At 36.0% G+C, this 27,376-nt stretch overlaps 1 protein-coding gene across 2 annotated transcripts in view; it reads left to right on the forward strand.

The window, feature by feature from the left end:
• CAPRIN1 (cell cycle associated protein 1) overlaps positions 1 to 27,093 on the forward strand; it is a 36,631-nt gene extending 9,538 nt beyond the window's left edge. The window contains exons 3-19 of one of the 2 annotated variants that reach the window (XM_024975399.2): positions 4,136 to 4,198; positions 4,303 to 4,389; positions 6,739 to 6,977; positions 7,054 to 7,136; positions 11,240 to 11,377; positions 12,611 to 12,663; positions 12,741 to 12,827; positions 14,151 to 14,306; positions 14,429 to 14,537; positions 16,415 to 16,476; positions 16,948 to 17,058; positions 17,261 to 17,410; positions 18,470 to 18,620; positions 22,488 to 22,682; positions 23,166 to 23,269; positions 23,666 to 23,729; positions 25,258 to 27,093. In XM_024975399.2, coding sequence (XP_024831167.1) covers positions 4,136 to 4,198; positions 4,303 to 4,389; positions 6,739 to 6,977; positions 7,054 to 7,136; positions 11,240 to 11,377; positions 12,611 to 12,663; positions 12,741 to 12,827; positions 14,151 to 14,306; positions 14,429 to 14,537; positions 16,415 to 16,476; positions 16,948 to 17,058; positions 17,261 to 17,410; positions 18,470 to 18,620; positions 22,488 to 22,682; positions 23,166 to 23,269; positions 23,666 to 23,729; positions 25,258 to 25,322 — 1,917 coding nt within the window. In that variant the 3' untranslated portion in view covers positions 25,323 to 27,093. 2 annotated transcript variants of the gene reach the window in all.
• The last annotated feature ends 283 nt before the right edge of the window (positions 27,094 to 27,376 follow it).

The following is a 27,376-nucleotide window of genomic DNA, read 5'->3' on the forward strand; positions in this document are numbered from 1 at the left end:
AGTATAGTCTTAGTCTTTGACATGTACTGGGTATCGTCTAATTCCATGGTTCTGCTTTAGAGATTCTGATTACGAGTAACCTGGAAAATGGCCCGATTTTTATCTTGCTCATGTGTGCTGTGCTCAGTCACTCAGTTGTGTCCAACTTGTTGGAGCCCCATGGGCTCTCTGTCCATGGAATTTTCCAGGCAAGAATACTGGAGTGGGTTGCCATTTCCTATTCCAGGGGATCTTCCTGACCAAGGGATCAAACCTCCATCTCTCTTTTTTTTTTTTTTGTTATCTGCCACCCCGCTCGGGTGCCGCCGCCGCCATGGTCCGGGCTCCGGCCCGCTCCCGGCGGCGCGGCACCGCCAAAACCTCCATCTCTTATGTCTCCTGTATTGGCAGGCAAATTCTTCACCACTGTGCCATCTTGCTCATATGTGGTGCTATAAATGAATTTTTAATACATTAGGGATGCTCAGTTGAAAAAGGAACCCTGAATTGAATTTTCAAGATGGATATTTCAAGATAGAATCTAAGAGGGCAGGTTTTCAGTTATATCAATATTGTGGTAGGCTTTCTGACGAAGATATCTAATGCTAGAAAAACAACTCCATTCTGCTGGGAAAAAAACTTAATATTCATTTTATGTGGATGATACGAATATTTAACAAATTTGTAACACTATGTTAGAAACTGTCTTGGAGCTTAGGGAATGAAAAAGCTGTGTTTGTCTAGAGTACTTTATTCCTGTCTTTGCCCCTCTGTTTTTGTGGGGGTTAATGTTGGACCTGTCAGTTTGACAAGCAAATCCTTATTTATGTAATGATCTTAGTTTGTACTGCAAATTTTAACCCCAAGTGGGCAATTTTTCTATTTGTATTTAATGCATAGATCTTTATTTTGGCTACACAGAGATTTTGCGGGTGACAGTATTTCAAGAATTTGTGTACCATGAAGCCCAGTTTGCATAGTAGCTGCTTTCTCTTGTCATTGACCTCTTAACCGTCCAGTTATTGCTGTGTGACAGATTACTCCGGGACTTACCTCATTTTATCATGCACACAGATGATGCCTGTTAGGGATTTAGGGCATACAGTGGAGCTGACCTGCTCTGTGATGCCTGGGGTCTCAGCTGGGAAGACTCAACCTTGTTTCCTCACATGTCTCATGCTTGGGCTTGGATGACGTAACGCTAGAATTGCTGACCAGAATTCTTAATTGAGACCTCTCTTCATAGCTTAGCTTCCTCATAGCATGGCAATCCCAGGGTTATTGGACGTGTTAAATGATGGCTCAGGGCTCCAAACATGATTGGTTTTAGTGACCAGCAAACAGGGCAGAGATGCATTGTTATTATGACTCAACCCTGGAAGTCACATAGGATCATTTCCACTGTTCTCTTGGTTGAAGCCCGCTCAGTACTATGGCAGAGGAATTAGACTAGTTTTTAATGAGAAGTGCCAAGGTCACATTGTAGAACAGTACAACGTGAGTCGTCTTTAGAAAATGTAATCTGACGTAGATCTTGGGGTTGGATGAAGAGCAAATTTCCTGCTGTGTAGAAAATTGGAGCTTTTCTGCCATATCTCGTCCTAGGATAATATAGATGCATACTCAAGGATTCTTGTAGGTGAAAGTCCTGACAGTATCCTGCAATCTGACAATCTTAACATTTTTGTGTAGCACAAGATTTTAATTTTTTTTATCACTATTATATAAGCTATGTCTTTGCAAAATAAGTGTACAAAACAGAAGGAAAAGATTCTACCTGTAATTCTACCACTCAGGTACCATTCTTAACACCTTAAAAAATATTTATATATATGTGTACATATACACACACACATACACACAGTTTTTAGGAGTTTTAAGTTCTCCAGACATTTAATGGTAATGCTAGGTATGTGAAACCATCCCCTGTGGATTTGTAGAGCATTCATTATGTGCTAATGTCCTGATTTAGCAACATTTTTCTTGAAAAATGTATAATGCTATTAAAAGGGGGAGATAATAAATGTATAAGCTAACAGCAGTTTTTCTTTTGCCTAGGTGCTAGAACTTTAACTGTGTACTGGCACTAAATTTCAGGCATTCCTGTTGGCATATCTTTATTTGTATATTTCTAAGTACTGGAATACAGATTATAATGCTATTATTACATCATAAATCATAATTAAAAGCAAATCTTTAACTTGTTTAGTTTTTTTTTTAAGTAGCCTGTCCTTTTAAAAACATGAACTGTCTTTGTTCATCCTCAGTGTTTAAGGCAGTTTAACTTCTCTCTTAGGGGTTAGGTGTACCGTATCAGTGTAAAAATCTTGATTCATTTTCTTAAAGATTAAGCTTTCTTTTTAAACAGAGTAAGTACCACAAAGTCTCTCATGGTTGGAAGAAATTCAGAATAATATGGTTCACTTTCATAAAGTGTCAGATTTTTTAGGTAATACATTGACATGTATTAGTAAAGTTTTCTTTCGTCTGATTACTAAAGAAAATCTCAAATTGTTGACATTGTAATTCTAGACTTGAATTTTATATTAACTTAGTTGGAGGCTTATTTTTTTAATGTATATATTTAACGTTTTAATTATATAAACGTATTTATTTTTGGCTGTGCTGGGTCTTCATTGCTGTGCAGGGGCTTTCTCTAGTTGTGGAGAGCAAGCTTTCCTCAGTTGATGAGAGCAGAGGCTGTCCCTAATTGTGGTGTGTAGGCTTCTCTTGTTGCAGAGCATAGGCTCTAGGGTGCAGGTTCATTGGTGTGGTGCCTAGGCTTGGTTGCCCTGGGACATGTGGGATCTTTCTGGACCAGAGATTGAACTGGTATCCCTTGCATTGCAAAGTGGATTCTTAATAACCATTGGGCCACCAGGGAAGCCCTGGGGGCTTACTGTTGTATAAATAGTTCACCTAAGTAAGATTGAATAGTTTTCATCATCCATTGATGTTTTAATGATTGTACTGATTTTATTTACCTTTAGTATACCTAAAGTGTGATAAACTTTAAGGTAAAATGATTATGAAAGTTGAATACTGTTTTCTGGTACAAACAAAATGGATCATTTGAAAACAACTTTTGAACACTGCTTTTAAGCTTGTTTCTGTGCCTGAGTTTTATCAGAACCTTAGTTTGTATCTGTTTTCTTGATTTCTTTTTTTTTTTTTTTACTATTGCCAAGGGTAAGGAATAACTACGTATGTTTGTAATTTATTGTGATTATTTAAGATTTTTCTTCCTTAATTTATATTTCTATTTATTTCTCCTCTGACCCTTAAAACAATTGAATTTTTGACTATACCTTATTACCTGAGTATGTTTGTGGGGGAGTTTTTTAAATTTAAGAATAGTAGCCTAGGAAACCTCCAACTTTGGGCGGGTGGAGGGATGGGAGAATGATCTTAAACCAGAGGCTTAATTTTCTTCCCCCACTCTTGCTCATTTAGTTACGTTTGTGAGAAAATAAAGAGCAAAGCTGATGACTAGTGTACTGTGACTGTAAGTGATAGCTTGAATTTACTTCATTTTTAAGGGGAATGAGTGGGGCACATCAAAGACAGTATGCACATGTCTTTATTGAGAAAAACAAATATACAACGTACATGAATTCTTTGGCGAGGAGGGGAAGAACAAAAATTTAACACTTAGTAAAATAAGGTATCTGATATGGTCACTTGAGTGTAAGTGGACTCCTCATTGAATTGTGGCTGTCACTCATGTGGATGGGTATCATAAGCTTGGGCCATCTGGTGCACATCTTATTTGAGAAGCCCAAAGATGGGGAGGGACACACGTATACCTGTGGCTGATTCATGTTGATGTATGGCAAAAATCATCATAACATTGTAAAGTAATTACTCTCCAATTAAAATAATTTTAAAAATAAGCAGTAACGTATCATTGACTTATAATACAATATTTGGTATCAGCATGGCAGGGATATTTAAATTCATTTTTTAAATTCACAATTAAACTAATGCTGTTTACATACTAACTTAAACTGTAGTTTATCTAAAAAGTATGTAAAAAGTATGTTTAGGGCAAGATTTCAGACAAACTTAAAGAATTATATGGGTTTGTTATTTTAGCATTGTTAAGCTGGTATATACTTCCAGTATGGAATATAATTATTTTTTTCTTTTAATATAGGGCAAGCTTGATGATTATCAGGAACGAATGAACAAAGGGGAAAGGCTTAATCAAGATCAGCTGGTAAATATGTTATATTTTATTTAGATTTTATGTAACTTAATAAGATTAATTTTGTGTTTCTTTGTGTTTCCAGTAAAAGTTGGATTTTCTTTTTGTTATTTTAGGATGCCGTGTCTAAGTACCAGGAAGTCACAAATAACTTGGAGTTTGCAAAAGAATTACAGAGGAGTTTCATGGCATTAAGCCAAGATGTAAGTAAAAGGTGGCATATCTGTTTATAAAATATTAAAAATGAAGGCAGAAAATTTTGTTGTATTTTTTGAGTTTTAGTTTTTGCATTACTATTGATAAGTTCTCTGCAAGGCGGAGAGGATTGGATCCAATTATATCTAAGTTTCTTTACAATTTTGTAAAGTTTAATGTAACACCTTGAAGATGCCCTTTAAAAGGACTGAGTTTCATATATGACGGACATGTATCATTGGTCTAAAAATTATCTGTGCAAATATATACAGTCAGCCTTCTGTATCTGCAGGGGTCTGGATCCGAGGATTGAAATCCTAGGTTGGTTGAATCCACAGATACAGAGGGTGTACTATAAGGTACTTGGAACATCTATAGATGTTTTGGCATCCATGAGGTGTGGAGTAGTGTGTCCTGGAGTTGAGTCCCCTTGGATACCAAGAGATGGTTGTATAAACGTGATAGACTTCTGCCTTTCACGTATTCCCTTATGCCTCAGGACTATCTTACAATACTGTTAACTATCAGAAAATAAAGAGGCTTGTTTATATAATTGGTTACGACTTTCTCCATTAGGGATCTTAAGGTATGTGGCCGGCTGATATGTTGCACTTGTTTCAGCTCTTGATTCAACGAAGGGGTGTGTTTTTCCCCAACATCTTTTGATGTGACCAAAGTCTTTGGGAACAGGATAAAAAGTACGAGCAGAGTCAAATACTTTTCTTGATAGTTTAGACCAGAAAGTTAATATCCTTCTGAATTAGTGTTGGCTCCTTGGAGAAGGGCTTGCAACAACTTTGAAATATAAAGTTGCCTCTGATTTGTTGAAATAAACAGTTTATTATGTGATGAGAGACAATGTAGTACGTAGATGAAAAGTTCTGATTCTGGAACCAAGCTGCCTGGTTTGAATCCTGATTCTGCCACTTTTACTTAATAGTTGTAAGACTTTAGAGAAAGGATTACTTAACTTTCCTATACCTATATCAGTCAGGGTTTTCCAGAGAAAGAGCCAGTAGTTTAGAAAGGAAAGGGAGAAAAAGAGGGACAAGGCTGTCACATTGCTTCAGTTTTCTTATCTGTAAAAAAAAAAACAAAACAATTAGTGCCTACCTCATTATAGGGTTGTGCTTAGAACAGTATTTGAAGCGTAACTAATGGTTCATGCACTTAATATAATGGTTCATGCACTTAATATTATTGTTACTTATTAAATTTTATTGAAGGTGGGAAATATTGATGATACTCCTGAAAATGGAATAGGGGTTATTTGATTTACATCCAAGTAGGGATTTGTTCCATTTAGCTTAGGTCAAAGCCTCAGGCTTGAAGAACCCTGCCCAATTTCTTGTTTCTGATTTTTTTTTTAATGAGTCATAGAAGTAGAATTACCATATACAATTTAATATAGAGTATCTATTTCTGAAGCTACTGTCACAGTGTAAATGAAGATACTTGTATCTTCCTTTGATTTTTTTTTAACACTGGTTAAAAAAGGAACTTTTCACTGGGCCCTTAACTTCCTTGGCAGTCTTTTAACTCTGATCCTTTGTTGCATTTTCCACAGTTATTAAACATGTTTTTTGTTTTTTATTCAAGAGCTTCTTTAACCTAGTTCAAGCCTACCTTTTCTAGTCTTTATAGTCTTCCCTACTTCTCATTTCATCCAAAGTGTCTTTCTTTATTGTCATACTTCTTTTGCTTTCTCAACTTATTTTCTCATTCCTGACTTTCTTCCTAGAATGGAAGTGGTGGATTATTTGGGATAAGAGGGTAGTAGTGTGTTTGACATCTCCGTTTAAGTCAGTAGTAGGCAATTGAAATTAGAATTTTGAACCATTTTCTATTAAAGATAGACATAAATTATTTTTTTTTAATTGTGGCTGTGGTAGGGTTTCTTTTTTAAAATTGGCTCTGAACCTTAATGAAAATTTTTAGTTTTTATACTTTTTATTATGGAAAATTTTAAGAACTAAAGACTATAATGAACTTACATTTACCTATACCTAGCTTCTACAGTTAGCATCATTTCATGAGCAATTATATTTTACCTATACGCACACTTATGTCCTCATTTCCTGTCTGCTAGATTATTTTGAAGCAAATATTTGCTTCATTGGTACCATTGCCATAGTGTAATACCTTCTAGGAAAACATGTGTTTTGAATTTCTAATAAATAACTACTTAAAACAGTTCCATTTGTTAAACTTTTAAAGTTGGGAGTCATTCTTTTGTATGTCAGAGTCACATCTAACTCAGTGAGTGAAACGTGTCTTACTTACTTTGGACCTGAAATTGAAGTAAATGAGTTTTTATAAAATTTATTTCTATGTCTTATGTTTATGTCTTTATGCAGATTCAGAAAACAATAAAGAAGACAGCACGTCGGGAGCAGCTTATGAGAGAGGAAGCTGAACAGAAACGTTTAAAAACAGTACTTGAGCTGCAGTATGTTTTGGACAAACTAGGAGATGATGAAGTGAGAACTGACCTGAAGCAAGGTTTGAATGGAGTGCCAATATTGTCTGAAGAGGAGTTGTCGTTGTTAGATGAGTTCTACAAATTAGCAGACCCTGAACGAGACATGAGCTTGAGGTATAGTGGTATAACAGAAACTTCTAAATGTTGTGTTGACAACTGAAAAGTAATTAACCAGATGTTTTATTATTAGGTTGAATGAGCAGTATGAACATGCCTCCATTCACCTGTGGGACTTGCTGGAAGGAAAGGAAAAACCTGTATGTGGAACAACTTGTGAGTATCACTGACAACTTTTGATTTTTGTGACTAAGAACCTTTAAAGTTTAATTTCCTATTTAAAAGTAATGTTAATTGAAGAAAACTTTAGAAATATGTAAGTAATATTCATCCACTGTTTACTTTTTTACTTTTTTGGTTTGTTTCCTTTTTGTATGTTTTTATTTTTTGCAAATTTTTTTTTTGTGTATATAAATCAAAACATCAGCTCAAACAACCAAAAATTGGTAAAGATGGGAGTCCTAAATTAACATAGTTTTGTTCTTAACTTATTCTGTTTCTGGGGGACAGATTAACACCAAATTGGCTTTCATTGTTTTTGGTGTTAAATGGGGACTGGTTTTTCCTTATGGATGAAATCTTGTGAAAAACATTTACTCCACCCCATGCATTCTATTCATGGTCATTGCCTTAGTTTTTTTTTTTTTCTTAGACTTCTGCTAATTTCGGATATTCTTTTGTTTGTATTTTGAAAAAGCTAATTAATTATCTAGACCAACAATCTATATATGAGCTCCTTAACTGTAAATATGTAGTTTTTTTTTTTTTTTTTTATAAGATATTTTTAAGTTATACTGCTGCTGCTGTTAAGTCGCTTCAGTCGTGTCTGATTCTGTGCAACCCCATAGACGGCAGCCCACCAGGCTCCCCCATCCCTGGGATTCTCCAGGCAAGGATACTGGAGTGGGTTGCCATTTTCTTCTCCAGTGCATGAAAATGAAAAGGGAAAGTGAAGTTGCTCAGTCATGTCTGACTCTTAGCGACCCCATGGACTGCAGCCTACCAGGCTCCTCCGCCCATGGGATTCTCCAGGCAAGAGTACTGAAGTGGGGTGCCATTGCCTTCTCTTACTTCAGTAAATTAGGAATTTTAGATTTTAACCACTTAGTAAAAGGGACTGGATTGTTAGCAGTTTTTAATGTTGATTTACGGAAGTAGATATTTGAATATACTTAGGAGAAGGAAATGGCAACCCACTCCAGTATCCTTGCCTGGAGAATCCCAGGGATGGGGGAGCCTGGTGGGCTGCCGTCTATGGGGTTGCACAGAATCGGACACGACTGAAGCGACTTAGCAGCAGCAGCAAGGCAAAAGTAAAGTATCTGCATGCCTTGTTTTTTAGCTATTACGATTGAAAACAAATTACAAGAGTTTTTGGCAAAACTGTATGATATAATTTGGGATGTATTTGCTTTAAGGAAACGGGTAAATCAAATACGAGGAGCCAATGCTTATGTATCTTTTCATGTAAGAAATCCGTTTTGATTTGTTGACCCATGTTGTTTGTATTTGTTGGTTAAAAAAAAAAACTTCTTGATTTAGTTTTGCTACAAATATGTACTGAATTCCCCACTTGATTAGAAAGTAATTGACATGGGTGTAAATTTGTTAGATTCAAAAGTAGCTTCTGGTCATGTCTGATAAAATTTTCATGAACTCTGTTGAGTAATAAGGGTTAAAGTCTAAGCCTGTCCCTTGTTTTGATGTTATTTTCTACCTAGCCTCATTCTTGCATCTTAGGAATGTACAGTTAATAGAAAGGTGTAATTTACTCAAATTAGTATGGTTTTTGCATTCAGCTTTCATAAGTTTTTAAAACAGCTCTGAGGCAGGAGATTCTGAAGGAGAGGGGGAGAGAGCACATGAAGTGTTCTGTTCAGTATTCAAAAAATTGTTAAATAGTTTATTTGGTCCCGACCAGGGATTGAACCCACGCCTTTGGCAGTGAGAGCACAGAGTCCTATCCACTGTATGGCCAGGAAATTCCTAATAGTTTTATATCAAAGGAGTATAGGATTAACTTTATACTCCTTTGATATAATGTCTCTGAAGTTTCATTTTTATGTATCAGATCAGATCATATCAGTCGCTCAGTCGTGTCCAACTCTTTTCCACCCCATGAATCGCAGCACGCCAGGCCTCCCTGTCCATCACCAGCTCCCGGAGTTCACTGAGACTCAAGTCCATCGAGTCAGTGATGCCATCCAGCCACCTCATCCTCCGTCGTCCCCTTCTCCTCCTGCCCCCAATCCCGCCCAGCATCAGAGTCTTTTCCAATGAGTCAACTCTTCGCATGAGGTGGCCAAAGTACTGGAGTTTCAGCTTTAACATCATTCCTTCCAAAGAAATCCCAGGGCTGATCTCCTTCAGAATGGACTGGTTGGATCTCCTTGCAGTCCAAGGGACTCTCAAGAGTCTTCTCCAACACCACAGTTCAAAAGCATCAATTCTTTGGCGCTCAGCCTTCTTCACAGTCCAACTCTCACAACCATACATGACCACAGGAAAAACCATAGCCTTGACTAGACGAACCTTTGTTGGCAAAGTAATGTCTCTGCTTTTGAATATGCTATCTAGGTTGGTCATAACTTTCCTTCCAAGGAGTAAGCGTCTTTTAATTTCATGGCTGCAGTCACCGTCTGCAGTGATTTTGGAGCCCCCCAAAATAAAGTCTGACACTGTTTCCACTGTTTCCCCATCTATTTCCCATGAAGTGGTGGGACCGGATGCCATGATCTTCGTTTTCTGAATGTTGAGCTTTAAGCCAACTTTTTCACTCTCCACTTTCACTTTCATCAAGAGGCTTTTTAGTTCCTCTTCATTTCTGCCATAAGGGTGATGTCATCTGCATATCCGAGGTGATATTTCTCCTGGCAATCTTGATTCCAGCTTGTGTTTCCTCCAGTCCAGCGTTTCTCATGATGTACTCTGCATATAAGTTAAATAAACAGGGTGACAATATACAGCCTTGACTAACTCCTTTTCCTATTTGGAACCAGTCTGTTGTTCCATGTCCGGTTCTAACTGTTGCTTCCTGACCTGCATACAGATTTCTCAAGAGGCAGATCAGGTATTCTGGTATTCCCATCTCTTTCAGAATTTTCTGCAGTTTATTGTGATCCACATAGTCAAAGGCTTTGGCATAGTCAATAAAGCAGAAATAGATGTTTTTCTGGAACTCTCTTGCTTTTTCCATGATCCAGCAGATGTTGGCAATTTGATCTCTGGTTCCTCTGCCTTTTCTAAAACCAGCTTGAACATTAATAGTTCTTGATCTACATGTACTATACAAGGCCAGGAAATTAACTCCTGACATAGACCTTTACTTGCTGCCCTGACAGCTTTATGTACCAAGTTCTGACAGTTATATTTGCCTTTTAAATATCTTTTGAATCTACTTCTTTCTCTATTTTTCTGCCTTTTCTCTTCTGTAATGCTCTCACCTGAATTCACCATCCATCCCTTTTTAGAATCTTTTAATGGTTTTATTTTAATTACATTTTATATATATATAGTTTGTAAGACCTTACAAACTCTGGCCCTTAACAGTCTTTAGACATATCTTCCTTATGCTTTTTCCTTATTTCCTTTGCTTTAGCCTCAATGCATACTTAAATTGACTTGTATTTGGCACCCTTCTTTGTACAGGGCTTTGTAAATGCTGTTGCCTCTGCCTTGAAATACTTTTTCCCTCTCTATGACTCATCTTCCAGATCTCAGCTCTTGTAATCCTTACACCAGGAAAGCCTCTCATGGTCTCTGCTTGATTAGGTCCGGTGCATGTACTTCTGTGTAGTTCTTTTCACAGATGGTATTTTACTGTTTTTGTGAGTAGTTGAGAGCTCTTCTCTATTGGACTGTTAGCTTAGGGAAGGCAAATACTATGTGTTTCACATACCTTTCTGTAGCCCCAGTGCCTAGTACACTTTTTAACATATAGTTAGGTGCTAAATAAATGCTTAGTGAATGAATAAATGATAATCGGGAGGGCAGATACTGTGTCTTTTACATACCTTTCTGTAGTGCCAGTGCCTAGTACATTGAGTAAGGTATAGTTAGGTGCTAAATATATGGTTATTGAAAGAATTAATGATTTTATTTTGGACTTTTTTTTTGGACTAACTTATTTAAAATGCTTAAAATTTAATACAAATAATTTCTTGTTCACTTATTCTGTAATAAATTTCTTTTGGAATTTAATGTTTTAATTTTTTAAGTAACAGTTGATGGGTTTGTTTTTTTTTTACTACTATATCTTGTAGAATGTTTAATCTTTTAAGTCAGATAGTCTAAGATTATAATTCATAATGTGTTTTTAGATAAAGCTCTAAAGGAAATTGTTGAGCGTGTTTTCCAGTCAAACTACTTTGACAGCACCCACAACCACCAGAATGGTCTGTGTGAGGAAGAGGAGGCAGCCTCAGCACCTACAGTTGAAGACCAGGCAGCTGAAGCTGGTGAGTACTCAGGTGGCTATGAACTTTAGTTTAGGGTCTTGATTTTACTTTCCTTTGCCACAGGTTCAAGCTAGACATTTATTTAGTTACATTTGTACACTTAGATTTTTAGAGAAACTTGAAGCATGACCAAATATTGACAAAACACATTAAGAGTAATTCCCAGAGGTATTAAATATCAGTTATTTATCTTATTGCTCTTTATCCCTGTTACAAATGTCTTTCTCTTGCTACATTATTGGTCAGTTGGAATATGGATAAGGGGGCAACTATTGTATATATGGCTTTTCAAATAGATTTTTGACTGATGTGTGCTCATTTATTGTGGCTTATTACCATGCCAGTATTTGAGGAGAATGGTATGAGGTTTGGTTGTTGTTTTCTATGATGGAGAGTTACAACTATAAATGTGTCAGGCAGCAGAGATCTATTCTAGCACCCAGTGTATCACTAATATATAGGTAAACAGTTACTATGTGGACTTTTACGTTAAGTTGATGAATAAAATTTTGAGTACTATTGGAAGCATTATCTAAGGAGTATTAGTTTTGTTGTGATAGGTAAAAGCATGGATTCTAGAATCAGATTGCCCGGATAAAATCTTGGCTACAACACGTGTTAGCTGTGTAAAACTTGGGCAACTTACTGAACTTCTATAAGTTCAGTATTCTCAGGTTCTTCATTTAGGAAGTAATATGTATACAATGGTAAGCATTTCATACAAGTGTTAGCTATTAGGTTGAAACTAGACGGGAACATTGCAGATTGGTGGAATTTACGGTTGCAGATCCATATAAAGCAATTTAAGTCAGGGTTTTTTTGTTTGTTTTTGTTTGGGGGGAAGGGGCTTGCAAGATCTTGATTCCCTGAGCAGGGATTGAACCTGGGCCCTGCCAGTGAAAGCACTGAGTCCTAACCACTGGACTGCCAGGAAATTCCTCAGTAGTCTTTACCACCCCACCACCACCACTTTTATGAAGTAGATTAGTGTGGAGACTAGGGTGCTGGTTTATTGGCATCATATTTGATCCAGAATAATTACTGTTGAAATAAGCCTGGAATACATGGTAAAAAAAAAAGTTTTCTCCTATTGTAAGAGTAATAAAATACAGAAACTTACTATTAATTATAACTTTGTAAATTCAGACTATATGATGGGGAACTGGATTTAAATGAATTGTTAACTTTTAAAAATATATTTTACACTCTTTGTATCATTTTTCAACCTTTTAGAACCTGAGCCAGTGGAAGAATATACTGAACAAAATGAGGTTGAATCAACAGAGGTATGATTTTTATTTTATGCTAGCTTTTTCTTTCTGTCTTTCAAACAGAGGTCTCAAACATGTACTTTGCTTTGCAGTATGTAAATAGACAATTTATGGCAGAAACACAGTTCAGCAGTGGTGAAAAGGAGCAGGTAGATGATTGGACAGTTGAAACAGTTGAGGTAAGAGTTCTCGATTACAAGGTTGTCTTTTGTCTTTAATTAGTACTTTTTATCTCTCCTAAGAACAAATGTAGATTTTTAAGTATTTTGCATTATAAGTACACTTATTATAATAACAGACTCATTATATAAGACTGTTCTGTTTAAAAGGTGATTTGTTTCTGTTGATATTTAATACAATCACTGCTTGACTGTTCTAATTACAAGAAAATATACAAATATCTATGTGGTTTATGTGCTCAATCTATTAAAGTACACAACCTGTTAATCAGGTTGCACCATGAAAATCTGGTCTCCATGGATAGCCTTCAGAAAGACTACCTAACGGGATACATTGAAATGTCATCTCAGACTCTTCCTTCACCCTGATGCTGTTGATTACCAAGTTCTGTTAGCTCAGTATTGCGTATAAAGGAACTAAGGTTTTGACTTGCCCAATGGCACCCCACTCCAGTACTCTTGCCTGGAAAATCCCATGGATGGAGGAGCCTGGTGGGCCACAGTCCATGGGGTCGCTAAGAGTCGGACAAGACTCAGCGACTTCGCTTTCACTTTTCACTTTCCTGCATTGGAGAAGGCAATGGCAACCCACTCCAGTGTTCTTGCCTGGAGAATCCCAGGGACGGGGGAGCCTCGTTGGCTGCCGTCTATGGGGTCGCACAGAGTCGGACACGACTGAAGCTACTTAGCAGCAGCAGCAACAGCCAGGCAGAGAATTTTGTAAATTGGTACTAACAATTAGTGAGATTTCTTAGCAGAGCAGGGAATTACTTAAAACAATAATTAGGAGAAATTATTAGGAAGATGATAGGTAGAGTGAAATTTGGCTTCTGTAGCAATTTAGACAAGGTGTGATAGAGCTTGATCCTATGGTACTGGTGGAGAGTGAAGTGATAGGAACTCAAGTTTAATGATAATAATAGCTAACATTTTCTTGAATGCTTAGTATATATCAGGTACTGAGATAGATATATATTTATATATAGATGTATAGGTTTACTTACTGTAGAAGGGTTAATAGTTTAAGCAAAATACTTGGTTTTAGGACGTAGACACGGTATTTTTTTTTTTTTTTTTTTAAAGCTGTTTACAAGGTAAACCTGAAATGCTATTAATATGTGGCAACCCTGTGGAATTGGGAACACTGTAGAAGTGAGAGCATTGATCAGAATGTTAACTTCAACTTAATTTGGTCAGGTTGATGACATTCAAATCTGTTATTCTGTTTATAGTATACATGGTATGTGTAATTTGGGGACCAGTCATGACGGTGATGGATGGAGCTCTGTCATTCTACCAACCTGTCTTCCTCTTCTGCTTTAGGTGGTAAATTCACTCCAGCAGCAACCTCAGGCTGCATCTCCTTCAGTACCAGAACCCCACTCTTTGACCCCAGTGGCTCAAGCCGATCCCCTCGTGAGAAGACAGCGAGTACAGGACCTTATGGCACAAATGCAGGGGCCCTATAATTTCATACAGGTAGATACTAGTCAAACACTATGATAGATAGGTTAAGTGTTTACATTAACTTAATTACATTATATCCTACCTAAACTTTATACATTATATCCTACTTAAATATGAATTGCATTATATCCTAGGATTCAATGTTGGATTTTGAAAACCAGACACTTGATCCTGCCATTGTATCTGCACAGCCGATGAATCCAGCACAGAACATGGACATACCCCAGCTGGTTTGCCCTCCAGGTTGGTAGTGACATGTTTATGTGAGAAATACAGAACCAGTGTTTTTAGGTTATGTAAAGTTTGTGAAAATTAATCTTTTTATTTTTAATGTTTACTTTCAGATCTTGTGTCTTTTAATTTGGTAAGAAATGTTAACTCTGTTTTCCTATAATAAGAACCATAAATGTAGTAGTTCCATTGTTATTAGTGGTGGGTTTTTTTTTTGGTAACTTTATTGGCATGTGGACATACAGAAACATACATGCAAATTTAAAGTGTGATGAGTTTTTACAAATTTGAACTCACCAGCACCCAGAAGTGGAAGATTACTAATACCCCAAAAGCCTACTTGTGTTCTCTTGTAGTCTAGTTACTACCTCTTCCCTTGCCCTATAGCAGCCACATCCTGACTTGTACAACTATAGATGTGTTATACCTGGTTGTTTTTTTTTTTTTTTTGGTATGATGAAATTTTGCTTGGCTTTTTAAATTTCAAAATTAACCTAGGAATGGACTTCCCTAGTGGTCTAGTGGTTAAGACTCTATGTACCCAATACAGGGGGTGCGGGTTTGATCCCTGGCGAGGCAACTAGGATCCTACATGCTGTGTGACAAAAAAACGTTATCTATATTTGAAAAAAGGAAACACCAAATTACTTTTTAAAAATTAATCTATAAAAGATAGGTGTCTTTCTCTGAAGGATGATTGCAGCTTTTTAGGAGGATTTCTGAACATTTTATTACTTTTAAAAATGAGATGGAGTAGTGAGTGGGTAAGGAAATGCTTAAGAGGAAAGTGGAAGAGATGGACTAGAAGACAGCTGAAGTTTCCATTTCTCACTAGTCTTATACCATTATTTGAAACAGCACAATAAATAGCGTTGGTGCTTTTGTATTGGGTTAAGTGGAGCATCTCTTAAAGACCATTACTAATTTTGAGTCTTGTTTTTTTCCTACAACATGTCAGCATTAAGGGCATAAACGTGGAACAATATGAAGTAACACATTTAATGTTGATCTTAAATGTTATAAAAGGAGTTGCTGGTGAAAGCAACTAGTAAACTATGTTTGATAAACATAGTTAATATGGTAAGTTAGGATTTTTCTAAAGGAAAGGGAGCTCTTATCTCTACCAAGAGTTAGAAAACAGATCAGGGACTCACAAAGTTATTAGTGTTCACTTTTTGAGCTCTACCAGAGGAAGAAAATACATAGTTTTCTTAGCTATGCCAGTCAACACATGCACCACTGATATAACCTGTAAAGCTATTTAGATTTTCAGGTGGTGGTAAGTCAACTAGACTCTCCAGTGAAAATGGATGATTTCCAAATGACTAACCAAAGATACTGTATTTTTGATTATCTGTTTAACCATGATTTGGAAGAGTAGTGGAAGAATGATGAAAGTTGACAATAACATGCACACTGAATTGAATATAGGCTTTTTAAAGATAAATTTTTATTTTTTCCAGTGGAAGCATTTGAAATTATATTGAAAGTAGATAGTTAAAATACTTCTGAATATTATCTATCTCAAAATTTTGACTATGCTCCTTTGTAGTTAACTGCTTTAAAAAGCTCTTTTTCAGGGATAATTCTAGCATTGATTCTTATTCTGCTTTACACCTATTTGTTAGTATTGTTTCACTAACACTCCAAAAAAAAAAAGTGAAAGGCATGTGGTAGTTGATTAATAATAATGAGTATCAGTTAATTGAAAATGCTCATTTGAAAGCTAAAATCCTTCCTGTACTTCCCCATTTATTTTCCTAATTGCTAAATAGTTTATTTAGGATTTGGCTATAGAAAATTGACTTTAGAGACTAAGTAAAAGATATTTATACATCTCTGAAGAAATTTTATTTTGTATGACAGTATTTTTTTGGTCAATTTTATAGTTCATTCTGAATCTAGACTTGCTCAACCTAATCAAGTTTCTGTACAGCCAGAAGCTACACAGGTAAGACTGAAATATTTTTGTAGTTTTTGTTTTTAATCTGTTCTTTGGTCTCTTTCTTAGCTAGCTTATGAAAACCAAGTGTGAGTTTGATCACTGTCAAGTCTGGCATGAGTAGCTATCAACTTTTATTTCCATGTTTACATTTATTTTTCTTTTAATAAACTAATAAAAACTATTTGTTAATCCTTATGGTTTTTAATTATAATGAAGTTTTTAAATTTCAAACTGAGAATTTGACATGACATAGTTTAGATTTCATAATTTTAAAATTTAGTGTAGATATTATCTGCATTTATAGGGAACTTCGTAATTGGGCTTGGGTTTATTAACTTTGAGCTTTAATAATATATGTATTTTCCCAGTTGTTAGGTTTTATAGTGTCTTTAACATGAATGTCTATTTCTTAGCCCTATATGTAATGAAGTTGGTTTATAACAGAATGAAGCTTTGATTTCTTTACTTCTTTGTTAGGTTCCTTTGGTTTCATCCACAAGTGAGGGATATACAGCATCTCAACCCTTGTACCAACCTTCTCATGCTACTGACCAACGACCACAAAAGGAACCGATTGATCAGATTCAGGCAAGTTGTGTTTCTAGGTCATATAAACTTGATGAGGCACTTGAATTGGGTGGAGGCAAATAACTGTTAATACAGTATCTCTTTATTTTGGACCTAACGCATTCACTATATTTTTATTTCATAAGATAGTTGCGTTTATTAACATACGTATGGTCTTAGTTCACTGCATCTGTTAAAGTGCATCTGTTCACTTTGTGTTTAGGCGACGATCTCTTTAAATACAGACCAGACTACAGCATCATCATCCCTTCCTGCTGCTTCTCAGCCTCAAGTGTTCCAGGCTGGGACAAGCAAACCTTTACATAGCAGTGGAATCAATGTAAATGCAGCTCCATTCCAATCCATGCAAACGGTAAGCAGATTAAGTCAGTTGACATTAAGTGCCTGGTGTGTACTATCTTCATGTAGAGTCTCAGCAAAATGTCACAAAAACTTTGTGCTTGAGTCTGCATCTACTGTAACTTTAGGGTATGTTTAATTGAACATAAAACTCATTTTTTTCTGTTCACAGAGATAAACTTGAATCTTAGGAGTTATGTGCCTACATTTTGTTTTGTAGTTTCACCCTTTAACAGAATTTTAAATTTGAAAAAAGTAGACTGATATATATCATTGGTCTTCCCTTGTGGCACAGTGGTAAAGAATCTGCCCCCCAAAACAGAAGATGTGTGGGTTCGGTCCCTGGGTCAGAAAGATCCTCTGAAGAAGGAAATGGCAAATCACTCCAGTATTCTTGCTTGGAAAATTCCACGGAAAGGAGCCTGGTGGGCTACAGTTCATAGGGTCCTAAAGAGTAGGACACGGTGGAGCATACACACAACACAGATCATTACCTAGAGATCAATTGTTTACACTTTACCATATTTACTGAATCTTTTAATTTACTGAATTATATCTCAGAGTAATAGATGTTATGATACTACTCTTTGGTTCTTCAGTGAGCATCTCTAAATTGCAAGATTTCTAGAAAATAATGATAATGAAAATCCTGTGATCAATGGAATATAGCTAAAACAGTGCTCACAGGAAAATTCATAGTCAAATGCTTAAAATACTAATTTTCGATTAAAATATAATGAAATAGTCAACTTTAAGTTCATAGATTTAATTTATCGAAGTGATAATGTCTCAGGGGTTTGCATCTTTTAAGATTTCTCATTTATAATAGCATTTCCAAGGATTCTGATTCTGTGTCTTCTCAGATTTTTAATCCCTGTTTATACTCTGCTAAAAAGTGCTGTATGACATGTGTGTGTGTGTATGAGAGAAAGAGAAATAAATATCTTTGAGACTTTTGTGATACTTGTTGTTTACATCTCAGTTAAAACCAACATTGAAATCTGCCACGTTAAAAGTAGGTAAATGATTAGCATAAAGGGAAGAACTAATCATTTACTTTATTTACTTATAGGTATTCAATATGAATGCCCCAGTTCCTCCTGTTAATGAACCAGAAACTTTAAAACAGCAAAATCAGTACCAGGCCAGTTACAACCAGAGCTTTTCCAGTCAGCCTCACCAAGTAGAACAAACAGAGCTTCAGCAAGAACAGCTTCAAACAGGTAGGAAAACCAGTGTCACTCATTGGCTTCTTGCTTTCCACTGGAGTGATTGACATTGTTAGGCGAGTTTGGATTTGACAGTGGCAGTGACCAAGAGTTTTTATTTTGGTAGTAGTCCAAAACAAATTAATTTTTCATTGCTGATTCTGAGTACAATCAAGTCCATATTTGTTGTATGTGAATTATGTGCAGGTTTTGGAGACCATATGCCCATTTTCCTTTGGTCAGTGAGTTTTCATAATAGCCTATGTCATTGGTGATTTTAGTGGAATTAAACTTGCTATTTGAATTAGGATCAACTTTGGTTTTAATTGCTAATTAATTGAAGCCTGGTAGCATGATATCTGGCAGCAAGTCAGTTATACAAAGTTAAGCAGTAAAGGCATGGTAAGGCTACATTTAGTAGACTAGGTTAAAACAAAGTCCTTGCCAGCAAATAAGGTCACAATTTGGCTGGTTACCATATCTCTCACAATAGTAGGTTTCTTATATTTGTAAGACATAAATATATATATATTTTTAGGTCTTTGCTAATTCAATTCAAATAATTAGAGATTTAATTTGAATCCCACAGCAAACTAGTAAACCTGACTGATGTGAATAACTCTTCTGATTTCTTGACAGACTTGGGTCAACAATAATTTTTCTTACATATCCCTGTGGTAGTTAGCATCACTAATCAGTAGAGTTTGAATCAACCATACTCTGATAGAAATTTGGCAGTTATGCAGTCTATGCTTCTGAATGATAAAATTGGACTTCTCATTCTGAGGCTTCTTTAATTATTCAGTGCCATGTAAAGGCATACCTTGAGGTTTGGTTCCAGACCACTGCAATAAAGCAAATACCTCAAAGTGAGTCATATGAATGTTTTGGTTTCCTAGTACATATAAAAATTCTCTTAACACTATACTATAGTCTATTAAGTGTGCAGTAATAGCATCATGCCTAAAAAACAGTGTACATGCCTTAATTAAAAAATACTTTATTGCCCCAAAATGCTAACCATCCTCCAAGACCTCACTTGAGTTGTAACATCAAAGATTGCTGACTGCAGATCACCATAACTTATCTAATAATGAAACAGTTTGAAATATTGTGACAATTACCAATATGTGATTTATCATATTGATAAATTTATCAATTTGATTTATCATTTGATTTGGTTAGTTTTGCCTTTCATGCCAGTTGAGTTCAAGCTATCTTATATTCTACTCAACTTCACTAATTGACTATGAAGCATTGATGCTAGATAATCTTTTTTTTACCATGTCAAAATATATGTTATTAATGAAAATTAACTTCAATACATTTACAGAGATTTTCAGTACAAAATAAATCAGCCCCATATGCTTTGTTCAAATACATCCACACTACCACTAGATAGCCATCAACTCTTATCTAGAATATTGCAACTCTCTCCCTTGACTCTTACGTTAGCCCAGTCTGTTTTCTACACAGTAGCTAGAGTGATTTTAAAATGTAAATCAGATGTCTCTCTTCCTATTCAGAGCCTCCCAGTGACTTTCAATTATATTTAGAAAAGAAACCCAGTCTTTACCTTAGTTTACGAGATCCATGATCTAGGCCCCTACCTTGATCCTGTTGTATGTCCTATTTTCTTCTTTATGTGCCCAAACAAACAGCCACAGACACAAATTCTCTTCTTTCTTTAATGTAAAGAAAAAGTCGTTTATGCTTTGTTTTCTTTTTGCCTGAAACTTTATTCCACTGTTTGCATACCTTGCTTTGTGACTTTTAAGCCTGTGCTCAGATACCACCTCACAGAGACCTCCCTTCATTGCCTTGTCCAAATATAATGTGCTTACTTTAGTTATTCACTTACCCTACTTGGTGTTTTGCTTAATCTCTTATTACCTGAAATAATACAGATGTTTTTACTTGTATGTATGTTTTATTCACTTATTATTTCCTACTATTAAAACTTCCTTATGGGCAAGAATTAGGCGTCAGAAACTATCTCATCCCTTGTGTCTAGGACCTGGCTTGGCATGTTGAGGGCATTAAACGATATTCATTGATTAAGTCAGTGTATCCCATCGTTTTAGACATTTTTTTTTTTTTTTTAAATTTATTTGGCCACACCGGGTCTTAGCTGTGGCATGTGGATCTTTAGTGGCAACATGTTGGATCCAGTTCCCTAACCAGGGGGCTGGCCCCCAACATTTGGAGCGTGGCGTCTTAGCCACTGGACCACCAGGAAAGTCCCCTATCATTCCAGAAGTTTTGGATTAGTATCTCATCAAGAATGACCTGAAAAAAAGATCTGGCAAGGATATTTGACTTTTTTTTATGGACTAAAAGTGTGTGCTTATGCTTTATGTGCACTTAACTAGGATCTTTAAAGATCACACTAATTGTTCTGCTTTGAGTTTCTTGCAGTGAGATTTGACCAAGGATAATAAAGTTCTTACTGACAAAGTCGAAAATTCACTTCTTCTGACCATTTTCTACTTGCGTATGAATGAATCTTTTTATTTAAAAAAAAAAAAAAATTTTTTTTTTTTTAGCCACACCATGTGGCATGGCAGGATCTCAATTCCCCCACTAGGGATCAAACCCGTGTCCTAACTGCTGGATCGCCAGGGAATTTCCTGAGTGAATCTTTATGGATAGAAAATGTTACTGGTACTTCTGATATTTGCTTTATAATTATGTTTTGAGAATGTAGTAAAAGATAATTTATATAGAAAGATCACATTGTGCTTAGGTGTATTTGGTCCATTACATGGTTCAAAAAAAGAGCCTTTTCTTCCTAGGCATTCTCTAGTTTTTTCATTGCAAAATAGCATTCTGAGAACTCATAAACATGGATTTCTTGAAGATACAAAGTAGGTCAGATAAATTTTCAAGACTCAAACTACCTTTTCTCTCTGCCCAAACATACGAGATTTGGGCTGACTGGAGGCTGCTGACTTTTTCTTCCTTGAGTATGGCTCTTCCTTTGGTCTATACCTTCCTTATCTCCCAAAGTTACTGTTAGCATTGTTTTTTTCTCTCCTGTGAATTATGAACATTGGGGTAATACCAGGAATGTACCTTGCTATTTTATTTTTGAAGGTTTCTAGATTTTAGGCTTCTCCCCATTGTGGAAGGAGGAGGGATCTAAGAGTATGGACAACCTTCCATACTAGAATACTTCCATACTTCCAATAATAGAACCTTCACTTCAGGGGGTTAAGTGCCAGTGTGAGTACTATTTAATTCTTTTCTAAATTGGCTGTGCATTAAAGATACTTGAAATGTACTCAAGTATTATGATAGGGTATATGTTGAAGGCCTCTGCTGATTTATCTTTGTAACTGAGTATTCTAGCTATAGCTGCTTAGCTATGGGAAGGTATGTTTTTGTATGTTTTAACAAATATCAAGGGAAATTTCGAGGAATAAGAAAACTAGCGATAGGAGCTTTATTATAATGAAAAGAAATAATTAAATGGTACAGAATCTAAGTATTTCAGTACATAAAATCTTTTGATTATTGTAGGTCATTTGTGCTATACAGAGGTGCCTCTCAGAAGATGTTTAAATAATACAGCCTTTCAAGTCACTTGGAAGGGTAGAATGGTGTGCTTTCACACAACGTGTGCTCTCAGAGGTCTGGAATTATTGTTGGAGAATTTCATTCTCTTAGCTTAGTACAGGGGTAGGAGCAAGACAGGGATTTCATTAATGTGTAGTTTTCTCTGTTATTAATATGAAAATTTAAGGACAGAATTAAACTTTGAGGAGACTGTAAGACATTTCTTAAGCGAGAAAGCATATAGGAAATCAGGCAAATTGTAATGGTGTGTGTATCTGTGTGTGTGTATACATGTATATATGTATTTTTTTCTTTCTGTTATAGTGGTTGGCACTTATCATGGTTCTCAGGACCAGCCCCATCAAGTGACTGGTAACCACCAGCAGCCTCCTCAGCAGAACACTGGATTTCCACGTAGCAATCAGCCCTATTACAACAGTCGTGGTGTGTCTCGTGGAGGTTCCCGTGGTGCTAGAGGCTTGATGAATGGATACAGAGGACCTGCTAATGGATTCAGAGGTAAAGACAAAACCCCCCAAAAGAAAGTTCATATTTTCTGATTTGCACAGTATATAGAAATACGTCATGTTGTTTATGAAAAATTGTATCTCTCTGCATTAGCTTCTTATGTACAGTGTAAACCAGTTTTTTTTTTTTTTGTATGTGTTGATAAGAGTTATTTAAGTTGGCAGAACTGGGACTGAGTATTTTGTATCTATTAAACCCATATCTACCACTGTCCTGTAAGGGATAGTGCTTTCTATAAATTACGAGACCTTATGGAGATTTGTTGTTTTTGTGTGTGTATGTGCAAGGATAGGTAACTAGTTTCATCTTCTAAGGCAATAGAGACAAATAGATCAGGGTAGGAAATTAGAAATTAGTTTGAATAACTAGCATGGCTTACAGGTTTCAGTTCTTCCTTGGTCAGTAGTGAGAAGGTAAAAACTCCTTAAGATAAAAAAATATATATATTCTTTTTCTTCTTGTCCTAAATTTTAGGAGGATATGATGGTTACCGCCCTTCATTCTCTACTAACACTCCAAACAGTGGTTATACACAATCTCAATTCAGTGCTCCCCGGGACTACTCTGGCTATCAGCGGGTAGGTGAAATTGTTTAAAAATATAAACCTGACCTAAGTACCGCAATGAAAGGGACTAATGTAGTTGCTTGACGAACTAGAATAAGTAATTTGGGGCTAATTTTGAACCTCTGTACAAGATACTTCTTTGTGGAGAATGATGACTTTTGCTTTCCTTAGCACTCAGTATAGGGATTCATTTAATAGAGTTTTATAAACACAATGATTTTTATGAGCAAAGAAGTGTATCTCGTTGATCTTGAAAATAAGAGAAGTACTACTACGGAATATCTTACAGCAATGCTATGTTTAAATGTCTAAAAGAATAACAGAATTTTGTATGCTATAAAAGACTGTAAGAATAGAGTAAGCATTAAAAATTACCTTTTCTTCAGTACTAACTAGCTTGTCTTTTAGGATGGATATCAGCAGAATTTCAAGCGAGGCTCTGGGCAGAGTGGACCACGGGGAGCCCCACGAGGTAATATTTTGTGGTGGTGATCCTAGCTCCTAAGTGGAGCTTCTGTTCTGGCCTTGGAAGAGCTGTTCATAGTCTGCATGTAGGTTACATGTTAGGAATACATTTATCATTTCCAGAGTTGTTGCTAGGGATTAAATGAAATGCTCTGTTTCTAAAACTTACCTTGAACCCAAATTTAATTTTTTGAATGATTATCCCTGTTACTATATAAACTGTCTTGAAAACTAGAACATTTCTCCTCCTCAGAAAGTGTTTTTCCAACTGCAAATTATTTTTCAGGTCCTAAAACCTGCTAAATGTTTTTAGGAAGTACTTAAACTGAAACATTTTTGTAAGACATTTTTGGAATGAGATTGAACATTTATATAAATTTATTATTCCTCTTTAATTTTTGAAACATGCTTATTATATTTTAGGGCCAGAAACCCTTTAATGGCCGGATAAGCCATAGTTACATTTAGAGAACCATTTAGAAGTGATAGAAAATTGAAATTTCAATGACTTTTGGGCCACTATTAGTGATATAAATGTCATTATTTCTGACTTTTAAACAAAGCCTCCAAATTCATAACCAACTTGCAGGACTATACTTAAAAATTACAGGTTTAAGAGTTTTTTGTTTTGTTTCTTAATATAGGAAAACTACTTCCTATTTGGGTAGGAAGTCAATCTGTGTAACAATTAGAGGTAGCATTTCATACGATCTGAAGTTCTAAATGGTTCTCTGATTTGAGGGAAGTTGAATTGATTTCCTCTAGATATTGGCCATAATATGTATACAAATGTATATTAAGGAGGAATTACAAAATTCTTTAATTTCAATGCTAGTAGAAACTGGCCAGCAAAAAAGGTGCATTTTTTTTTTTTAATTATGGATCACTTGGGAATTACTGACTTGAAGTATCAAAGGATATTTGCATGTGAATGTGGGTTATGTTCTTTCTCACCTTGTAGCATATTCAATGAAAGTTGAGTTGACTGGTAGCTAAAAATCTGTTTTAACAGCATGTAAAAAGTTACTTTATCTGTTACAACTCATTATACAATTTTGAATGTTATGTAGTTTCTTTATAACAGTTTAGGTAATAAGGTCTGTTTTTCATTCTGGTGCTTTTATTAATTTTGATAGTATGATGTTACCACTGAAATGTAAGCTAGCGTGTGTACTAGAATGTAAGCTCCACGAGAGCAGGTACTTTGTCTGTCTTCACTGCTGTATCTATTTCCAACGCCTGGTGACAGTGCCTGGCACATAGTAGGCACTCAATAAATACTTGTTGAATGAATGAATGAATGAGTACTGGTGGAATACTCCATTAGCTCTACTCTTCTTTTAACTAGAGAACATGAGCAAATTTGCGCATGACAACTTCCAGGACAGGTGAAACTTGAACACTGAAGAATTGACCTCTTAAACCTAATAATGTGACAAGCTGCCCACATGCTTCTTGACTTCACATGAAAATCTGCTTGAAGGCAAAACAAATAATATTTGAAAGAAAAACCAAATGCCATTTTTGTCTTCTAGGTCGTGGAGGGCCCCCAAGACCCAACAGAGGGATGCCGCAAATGAACACTCAGCAAGTGAATTAATCTGATTCACAGGATTATGTTTAATCGCCAAAAACACACTGGCCAGTGTACCATAATATGTTACCAGAAGAGTTATTATCTATTTGTTCTCCCTTTCAGGAAACTTATTGTAAAGGGACTGTTTTCATCCCATAAAGACAGGACTACAATTGTCAGCTTTATATTACCTGGATATGGAAGGAAACTATTTTTACTCTGCATGTTCTGTCCTAAGCGTCATCTTGAGCCTTGCACATGATACTCAGATTCCTCACCCTTGCTTAGGAGTAAAACATAATATACTTTAATGGGGTGATATCTCCATAGTTATTTGAAGTGGCTTGGATAAAGCAAGACTGACTTCTGACATTGGATAAAATCTACAAATCAGCCCTAGAGTCATTCAGTGGTAACTGACAAAACTAAAATACTTCCCTTGAAAGGAAGATGGAAGGAGTGGAGTGTGGTTTGGCAGAACAACTGCATTTCACAGCTTTTCCACTTAAATTGGAGCACTGAACATTTAGATGCATACCGAATTATGCATGGGCCCTAATCACACAGACAAGGCTGGTGCCAGCCTTAGGCTTGACACGGCACTGTTCACCCTCTGGCCAGACGACTGTGGTTCAAGACACATGTAAATTGCTTTTTAACAGCTGATACTGTATAAGACAAAGCCAAAATGCAAAATTAGGCTTTGATTGGCACTTTTCGAAAAATATGCAACAATTAAGGGATATAATCTGGATGGCCGCTTCTGTACTTAATGTGAAATATTTAGATACCTTTCAAACACTTAACAGTTTCTTTGACAATGAGTTTTGTAAGGATTGGTAGTAAATATCATTCCTTATGACGTACATTGTCTGTCACTAATCCTTGGATCTTGCTGTATTGTCACCTAAATTGGTACAGGTACTGATGAAAATCTAATGGATAATCATAACACTCTTGGTTACATGTTTTTCCTGCAGCCTGAAAGTTTTTATAAGAAAAAGACATCAAATGCCTGCTGCTGCCACCCTTTTAAATTGCTATCTTTTGAAAAGCACCAGTATGTGTTTTAGATTGATTTCCCTATTTTAGGGAAATGACAGTCAGTAGTTTCACTTCTGATGGTATAAGCAAACAAATAAAACATGTTTATAAAAGTTGTATCTTGAAACACTGGTGTTCAACAGTTAGCAGCTTATGTGGTTCACCCATGCAGTTTAGTGTTACAAATTTTATGGTTATCTCCAGTAGCTATTTCTACAGTACTTGCACTTACCTTTTGTCTAACCGTAACTGAATTATCTGTTTCACATGGAGGTATTTATATTCAAAGTGGTGATTCCCTCCCCTAGATGTATAGGGAGAGTCCCAAGCCTGATGACGGTGGACAGTTTAGTAATTTATGTGCGATGCTGAAATTTGTGCCAGCAGTTGGAGCACTAGTTGTGTGTGCCTGTGAACTTAATGCTGCTTGTTGTATCCCACTTTGACTTCATGGGAAATGAACCCCACCTTATATTAAGCAAAGGCTACTAAGTTAATGGTATTTTCTGTGCAGAAATTGAATTTAGTTTTCAGCCTTTAGCTAAGGACTTTTTCCAGTAGGTGCTCAGCTACTTAAACCCATAAAACTATTCTCAAACATTCATCATTAGACAACTGGAGTTTTTGCTGGTTTTGTAACCTTCTAAAATGGATAGGCTATTGAACATTCCACATTCAAAGTTTTGTAGGGTGGTGGGGAAGGGGGGAATCTTCAATGTTTATTTTAAAATAAAAGAAGTTCTTGACTTTTCTCATGTGTGGTTGTGGTACATCATATTGGAAGGGTTATCTGTTTACTTTTGCAAATAAGTATTTCTTCTGCTAGCACCTCCCCTTGTGTGCTTTAAATGACATCTGCCTGGGATGTACCACAACCATATGTTTGTTTTATTTTAGGCAGATAGATAAAATATTTGTGGTTTACTGGGTAATCCCTAGATGATGTGTGCTTACAATCTTTCTATATATAAAACTAACTTTGCTATCTGTGTAGAAAATAATTTCATGACATTTAAAATCCGAATTGAAATAAG

The sequence above is a fragment of the Bos taurus genome, chromosome 15 (genome assembly GCF_002263795.3).
Source record: "Bos taurus isolate L1 Dominette 01449 registration number 42190680 breed Hereford chromosome 15, ARS-UCD2.0, whole genome shotgun sequence".
Classification (NCBI taxonomy): domain Eukaryota; kingdom Metazoa; phylum Chordata; class Mammalia; order Artiodactyla; family Bovidae; genus Bos; species Bos taurus.